This window comes from Cyprinodon tularosa, unplaced genomic scaffold, assembly GCF_016077235.1.
Source record: "Cyprinodon tularosa strain WSP-4 unplaced genomic scaffold, ASM1607723v1 ctg45, whole genome shotgun sequence".
NCBI lineage: Eukaryota > Metazoa > Chordata > Actinopteri > Cyprinodontiformes > Cyprinodontidae > Cyprinodon > Cyprinodon tularosa.
Window position 1 is genome coordinate 2,658,815 of NW_024039174.1, and position 8,306 is coordinate 2,667,120.

The 8,306-nt window shown below is 36.7% G+C and overlaps 1 protein-coding gene across 15 annotated transcripts in view; it reads left to right on the forward strand.

Moving 5' to 3' along the window:
- The window catches only part of ctnnd2b (catenin (cadherin-associated protein), delta 2b), a 209,394-nt gene extending 201,566 nt beyond the window's left edge, over positions 1–7,828 (forward strand). For all 15 annotated transcript variants that reach the window (XM_038300408.1, XM_038300411.1, XM_038300407.1 and 12 more), the window contains 3 exons: positions 2,060–2,188; positions 3,830–3,906; positions 5,960–7,828. In XM_038300408.1, the coding sequence (XP_038156336.1) occupies positions 2,060–2,188; positions 3,830–3,906; positions 5,960–6,223 (470 nt within the window). In that variant the 3' untranslated portion in view covers positions 6,224–7,828. The remainder of the gene's footprint in view (positions 1–2,059; positions 2,189–3,829; positions 3,907–5,959) is intronic.
- The last annotated feature ends 478 nt before the right edge of the window (positions 7,829–8,306 follow it).

The window sequence follows — 8,306 nt, forward strand, 5'->3', positions numbered from 1 at the left end:
ACAGTATTATATCTAGAGCATTTTTGCAAGTTTATATCTGAACCTGTCAAACAATAAAGTCTCAAAATCGAGAGTCAGTCGCTAATTTGACATTTTTTTGTTTTGTTTCTCAGCTTAGATGCATACAAGCTGGTGCAGATGGTTCTCTGAGCTCACAGAGAGATATAAGTGCGCCTTTGTGTGTAGGAAGCTTTAGAAATAAATGTTTCAACAGCAGCTACTGACAAACAACGACTAGCTGATGCTACAATAGAGTGATGATACTGCTGAGCATACTTGAGCATATGGATCAATGCTTACTATATTAATGCATGCTGAAGACATAAAGTGGTAGACATGATGGGTACAGAATCTGAGCTGCTTTTATGTGCAAAGCTGGTGACAGTGATGTGTATATTAGAGGAAAGCACTTGGCAATGAACTGATAGATCCTCTCCTATGTGGCTCAGTGTCTTTGCTGCCCATCAGAGTAACATATAGTGGAGCAATAAACTAAATAGGTGGAGATGACTCAGTGTTTATGTATCTGAAATAACCTGTTGGTCAACAGGTCAAATAAGGTTCACCCACTCAGGGGCATAATGAAGCCTTAGCAGTAACCCAGTTTTAAATCTGTTCACATTAGAGGAAAACGGCATAAAAACAGAGGAAAAATCAGTCAGTGTCCCTTGTAAGAATTAAGAAAAGTATTTTATTGCTGCAGCAAAATCTTAAACAAAAAAAATGCTAATATATATATATATATATATATATATATATATATATATATATATATATATATATATATATATATATATATATATATATATATATATATATATATATATATATATATATATATATTTAAAGGACTTTGTATAGTAAAAAAGTTCATTCAAAATAAATAACTTTGGCAAAAAAGCAGATGGCTCAATGTCTTAGCAAACTACTCCTTTAATAGTTTTATAGACATAATTCTAGTCATTTCTCATTACCATCATTGCCACATGTCTGTCTTCTTGTGGTAGCCCTTTGGATGGAATCAGATGATCCAAGTATAATCTACCATCACATAGTGAGCAGATTAATAAATGAGACAAACAAAACTCCAAATCAGATGGTTGGATAGTTAGAAAAACAACTTTGGGTTTCCAAGGCCAACAATTTTACAACAATCAGATGCACTCTAGATGGATCGGGGCCTGAGAACTATATTTTTTGTCATACAATCATGGATGTTAACATGTGGAATTTGTCAAACTCTTCTTTAGTGTTTCCAAATTCAGGTTCAAATGCACTAGAATGTTATGCTTGGAAAGTGTCCTTAGTGTCCTCTACATACAAAACGATGATGGTCCTCTGCCTCTTCTCTCATTCTGGTGCCTCAATGACTTTTGTCATATTGAAGAAGTTAGAAAAGAACCCCATGTCCACTGTTAAGAAAGTGGAAGATCTGTGATCTGTTCCTCTTCCAAAGGAAATTGATGAACCTCTTAGGCTGAATGACATGTTGAACTTTGAATTGTTTAACCAGAAAACTAGAGGATTCCTTATTGCTTTGTACTCAATCGTACAAAAAGTAAATTTTATTTAATGTATTTCACACACCTTTGTCTGCATCTGTTGCTTAGAAGCTGCTAAAAGGTCGTATTAATTTAATAAAGCAAAACAATAAAACATTTTTATTACATTAATTTGAGATTAACTGACAGACATAATGTTCTCCCAAATAGTAAATCCACTCAAATAAAGTTTTCTATCGTTTTTCACAGGGATTTGTGGCTTCAGTAACTTATTGTAAGGCTTGTTACGCATCTTTGTTGGGTTTACTAGCAAGTATCACTGTCTTTTTATTTGCTATGATGCCTCAGAGCTCTGTGAGTTAGTACAGTGTAGAATCAGATAAATAAAACTGCCCAAGATTACAAAAAGGAACAAGTTTCTGGCATTTCGATTGTGAGATGTTTCCAAAATGTTTTATTCACTCTTGTCATTTCTTTTGTTCTTTTCTCTTGATGTATATTAGAATAAAGAGTAAAGATATTCTTTTTGTGAATCTATAATCTTTTTTTGTGAGCAGCGAGTGCTCCCGCTTCCCCCAGAGAGATGATGGCATTGAAGGAGAGGAAGGCAGACTACGAGTCGACTGGCAATGCCAGTTTCCATGGTAACAAGGGCGAGCACACGTCCCGGAAGGACGCCATGACGGGTAGGAAATCCATCTTGAATGTCTGTCACAGTGTCGCTGTTCTCCTATGGGGTAAAGGCTTTAGAAAGAAAGTCAGCTATCATACTTCTGTCAGTTTGTCTGGGTTTAGGAAAAAACTTCAGCATTTTGGATTAATGGTTTTGACCCCAACAGTTCAGCAAATCAGCACTGACCTCACATCTCTACTCTAACTGAAGCTGGAGGCAGACGAGGGTTAATTAGGGTTTGTGTAAAGACATGTCAAAACTGAAGAATATTCTCTATAGAGATTTTAAACTGTTATTTTAGAGTTCATTAATCACTCTTATTAATGTATTACTTAATCTACCTGTATTTAATTCAATCTAATGTTCGGTTTTTAACCTTTCTCAGGGAATGATTCTTGTTATACATTTTTAAAAACCAGGATTTTTTTTCTTTATACGGTAATTTTAATGGTCTGATTTTCAACTAGAGATAAGAACACTTAAATATAAATCTTTTAATGCTATAAAAAAGAACCAAAGAGAAAAACTGTTATTATTCAAACTAATAAAGACACACTGCTAAGTGATTATATAATAAAACCACTTACAACAACCATAAAGGATGTAATGAAAGTAATGAATTAACATTAAGCAATCTTGTTATTTTACTACCCAAGTTCTGCCATCCAGACCTCATTAGACTTTCATGTGACTTTAAATGAAAAAAATAAAAACTCTCTTTAATCCGACATACTGTCTGATCCAAGGCGAAGGGGATGACGGAGCCTTAAGAACACTCTGCCAACATCCAGTCACGCCCACTTTGACTGGAGGCTTTACAAAGGATTTAACCCGTCTGGATTAATTGGGGAATTTCTTTCCATCACGTTCGGGACTAGAGGTTCTCATCAAGCACTCAGTATTTCAGTCCTCTATCTCTCTCTATCCAAGGTACCTCAACTCTTAGCCCTTAAGAGTTCCTCGGGTAACCTGAGTTTAGGCATGGTTAGTTCACCGGTTGGTAACAGGGGAACAAAGTCTCTAAGGAGTTTCACAGAAGAATCTCTTCTGATGAATGTTTGCTGGCAGATAAACAGGCAAAGTTACAGAACAAAGCAAAGGACTTTCAAAGTCTCTCTTCCAGCCCGGATGTGTGAACGGACGATGCAGTATATATCTCTTTCGTAATAAAAAAAAAAATAATAGGAAAATACATTTTTCTTACAGTGTCTCAAAAAAAAAATCCTTAAAATTCAAAATAACACTTTAACCATTACACCTAAATGTGTAGATTTTCATATAATGAAAATATGGATTCAAAATGAATAAAGGGAATGTTTACTTTGCTGAATTTATACACACATATAAAAATGTGAGTTAAAGATCATACTAATGAGGAAAGGATTCAAACTTTCCTCACTCATCAGAAGGATGGCACACTCTGAATGATGACAGTAGTATTCTCTTTCACGGTAGAAATTATATCTCTCTTTAAGTATAAGTAAAAGAAAAAAAGGAAAATCATTGAAGCACTAACCTTTTTAGTTTAAAGTTGCCTGAATGAAAACTAATAATCAGGACTGAACACAGAAATGGTCAAGTTTGAAAAGCCCAGATCCCTTACCTGTTATCCTTTAAACAATGTAGAGCAAATGTCTCCTCACTCTCTCTCCAGGTCAGATCTCTGGTGGATCTTCGACGCTACATAGAGGAGCCTATGTGTCTCCAACTGATGATCTAAAGTATAACCAGGTAGGAAATGTCTTCCTTTTGGAATAAAAAACTGTCAGTTACTCCTACAAAACACATCAAGCCAAGTTTTCTTTCGAAAGATTTTAACTTTTACATTTTATGATAAATTATTTCAAATTAGTTATGGGCGCCTAATCACCTACTATTACTATTCATGACATTCATCTTCAAATGAATGTTATTTTTTCCTGTTATTGTTTACATGGTCCTTTTTGAGTCTGATCATCATTTTTGCACAGGAGTCAGCAGACATAAGCAATGTTGTGCAACACCACCATCTGCTAGCAGCTTTTATTACCAAATTGGTAACTAAAATAAGGCCGAATATTGTGTCCATCATGCCCAAAAACTATTATTTCACTATTACAAAGAGCTATAAGAATAGCAATACATAAGCACTTCTTTAACTTTAAATAGCACAGAAAAAGTGTAAATAACAAATGTAATATAATAAGGTGTAATAATTGAATCGAAAAACCTTTGTATGTAACCAGAGCAGACTATAGTGCAGAAATTCGTAAGTAGAAGAATGTGACAAGGCCAAATTAAAAAAAGGATATGGATATTCTAGTATATGGCAGATTTAACTTTTTTTGCAATGAAGCACCTGATAAATCAATATAGAATAGGAAAAAAGGTATGTTTGCTCAAAAAGGTTCTAAACAGAAAGGGTTTACTCTTTAAAGTTATTTTTAAGTTAGTTTTTTTGTAGACAAATGACAAGGCTCCTTCATGCAGGTGGTACCAAACTGAAAATGTCAAGACATAATAAAAATGTGTTCAAATATGATGTATGCCAGTGGTGTAGTTTGCAATTATCTGCTTAAAAGCAGGTTGTCAAGAGGTTTGGTTCATGCCCTGCATGTTTTTTTACACAAACTGCAATAGAACTGTGTTTTAATAAGATATTAATCAATGGATTCGAGGAAATTTCATGTATTCAATATAAATAAGAAAGAATGCTATTTAAAAGGTAGTAAAAGTGTGAAAAATTTTATTTTGTTTATTATTTATGTTAAAAGCTTGCTTGAGAACGTCTGAAAACATGTTATTGTGATCCAGGTTTTAAATATGCATCCATGTCTTGCAAACGTGTTTGCACACTTGGAATGTTTTCACATGTTGTCATATTGCAAATACTCTTTTATGCATCTTGGCAGTGTTTTTTTGTTTTTTTTAAGTGCGGCATCCATTAATATTTCCACTGGTATGATAGGTAATGCAGGAACAGACCAAGGATAGCTTTATAAATGAAAATATACCAATGAATGAGACAGCAGATTGACAATGACGGCCAGCTCACCTGACAAAAGAAATTGCAGTGATGAGTATGAGATTTATAACCAGTTAAGAAATGTATTGCTTCATGATACACATCATCCAGCAAATGCAGTGAGGTTGCGGGAGCATCTACACACATAACAAAACAGTAATAAATCAGAGGCAGGGAGGTCATTAAAAAAGATTTGTTCTTGTACAGAAAAAAAAAGGAAGTCCCATGTGTAAAGAAAAAAAATTGTTTTATCTCAATTTTCAATATTTGATTAAAATGACAGCTTAGTGTCAAGTCCTGTGCAGTTTCTATATGCTTTAGCCAACTCTAATGACCTGTAGGTTTATCTGAGTGACTAGTCTCAAAGGAAGTAAGTTAGAATGAAAAGTGTCAGACTGCAGACACCTTTGCACACCAGTAACAGCTTTTCCGTGGCTGTAAACAGCAGTGTTATCAGTGTAAAAAAGTATACGAGCATCAGTTATATGTAGGAGATGGTAACAAATAGAAATTAGATTGGACCTAAGTGGAACCCGTTGGCACACACTGTCTGCGATTTGACAGATAATTAGAAAACCAGCTTATATAGTGGTATGATCTGATAACCTAACATCTGGCAGCTTTTGACGTAGCGTAGCATGCTCAACAATGTCTAAAGCCTTTGAGAGGTCAATAAAAAGAGCAGCACAGTAGTGATTAGCATCCAAGGTGTTAGAGATGTAACTTTTGTAGTTTCTGTTACTATACTGTGCTGTTTATAAATGATTGAACTCTTTCCAGGTCTCTTCTCAAGGCTTACCAGCAGAGCCCTATCCACCCTTCCAAAATCACCCCCCACCCGACAGCGGCAACTATGAGGACCAGGCCTTTTATGAGAGCCAGATTCACGCAGGAGGTCGCCCCCCGCAGGGTGAACTCAACATGCACCTACAGGGACTCAAGTCAACTGGAAACTATGTAGACTTCTACTCAGCCTCCCGACCCTACAGTGAGCTCAACTATGAAACAAGCCACTATCCAGCCTCACCAGACTCTTGGGTCTGAAGCGACACAATGATGGAGGAGGAGGAGGACAAGATGAATGATGGGGGGAATGGGGATAATTAAAGTTTGGAGTCAGAGCTGAGAGGACAGTTTGCCTCCCTCCTCATCCTCTCCCCTGTAGTTTCTGAGTAGCATTTTAGATAGCAGGACAAAGGAGGAGGAGGATGGAGCACTAGAATGGAGACATTACCACAGGACACTCCTTTCAGAGACGTCTGAGGAAGGCACGAGAGGGGGCGACGGGAAGAGCTGCCACGCATGTGCATGCACACCACCTACCAATCTTACACATTTTGTTTATGTGTTAAGTTTCTGATCAAGTGTTTTAAAGAGTGCTCAGCTTGGCAGGAGGACCTTGGACCCCTGAAGGATACGTAAAGGAGACAGATATGGAAAAAGAGTCAGAATGTATCGGGAAAAATGCTCTGGAGATCAAAAGGATGACAGTGATAGAAGAAAGTGGACTCCAGAACTGGAGGTTAAGAGAGATTACATGAAAGTGGTGACCTGTACTGTATATATGTGCTATAGTAACGTGGCTTGTAGTAATACGAAGCACAAGAGGCAGCTCTGTAGGACATTTAGTACTTAACTCGTACTTTAGTTTGGGCTTAAGCAATGTGTCTCCTTCTCTGGGCGGAAGAATGGAATGTTTTTCTTTTCTCTTTGGTTTGATGTCTTTCTACTTTTTTAATTCCCATGTATAGTATTTGATGTCCCACTGTACATTGACGGAGATGCATTGTGTACTGTACATTGCACTATTTCTGTGTTATGTTTAGGCCATTTTTTGCCACTGGGTCAGCCTCACCTTCTCACCTGAGATCATATGAAATAGCTGCACTTAAATCTCACACCACAGACATCTGTTTGGTCCAATTGTGAAACACTGGAGATGAACTGTTGGGTCACGGTGCTCCTTTCACTGCCCTGCTGTTTGCAGACAGTACAGCTGCCAAGAAGAGCTGAAGAGAGACTGATCTGGCATACATTCTTGCTTTATTTTTCTAGGCTAGCTTTTGCATTTCAACATCGTAAAATGTCTCCTTGTTGTTGAGGCAAAACCCTTACTCCAAGCGACCTGTCACACATTGTGTATATAACTGTGCCAAACAAGAGTAACATCCCCTCGGCTTAAAAAGAGGGCATCAAGGAGTGCGTCAAAAGGGTCCAAGTTCAGCTGAACGACTTCTCTGTTCAGACGAAGCCAGTTTGTACATGCTTTGGTTTTTCTAAACTGTGTTTTACCAAGATGAAAACTGTCCAACTTGCACTGACAAGAAGAAAACCACAAATATGATAATGTCAAAAGAAATTCCACTGAGGGACGGTGGGACCTGGCAGAGCTTCACTCGCTCAGATGATGTACAAATTAGTTGATTTCTGTGTTGTAAAATAATCAATGTTTGAAGTACAAAACGAAAAAAGGAAAAACTTTTCTGAGAGATGGGTTGCAGTTCTAACTTCATGGTAGACAAATCTGTTAATAGAGTATGGATATATATTATATAAATGCAAATATATACTTTTTATGTGCAGATGTGGATGTCACTTATAGCAGCAACATTAATGAGAAAAGACTTGTAAAAAAAAAAAAAAATAACAGCTACATGTAGGCCTTTTGTTCACCTCTTTTTTTCTGGTCAACACACTGAAATGTCAACTTTGTGTAGTAATGTCGTTGCTATGTGGGGTAGCGTAGTCCAGGGTCCAGGGTTCCAGGTTGTCACTGAATCAAGCCAAGAAGGTGCTACATTTGTGACAAGTATTACCAACGTGTCGGTATTTTAACACTGCACAAAATATCTCTGGAGCATTAGGACTATCTACAGCGCCTTGCTAAAGTATTCGCACTCCTTGAAGTGTTTCACATATTGTTACGTAACAAAAAACAAACTTCAGTGTATTTGGATTTGAATTTTACTGGATAGAGCCACACAATGTGGGTGAGATAAGGAAAAGGATCAATATTTTTTTTTTACTGAAAATAAAAGATTAAAAGTGTTGTATGCATTTTTATTTTTCCCCACTGATTCAACACTTTTGGCTGAAATTACAGCAGCAACTCTCTTGAAGTGTGTCA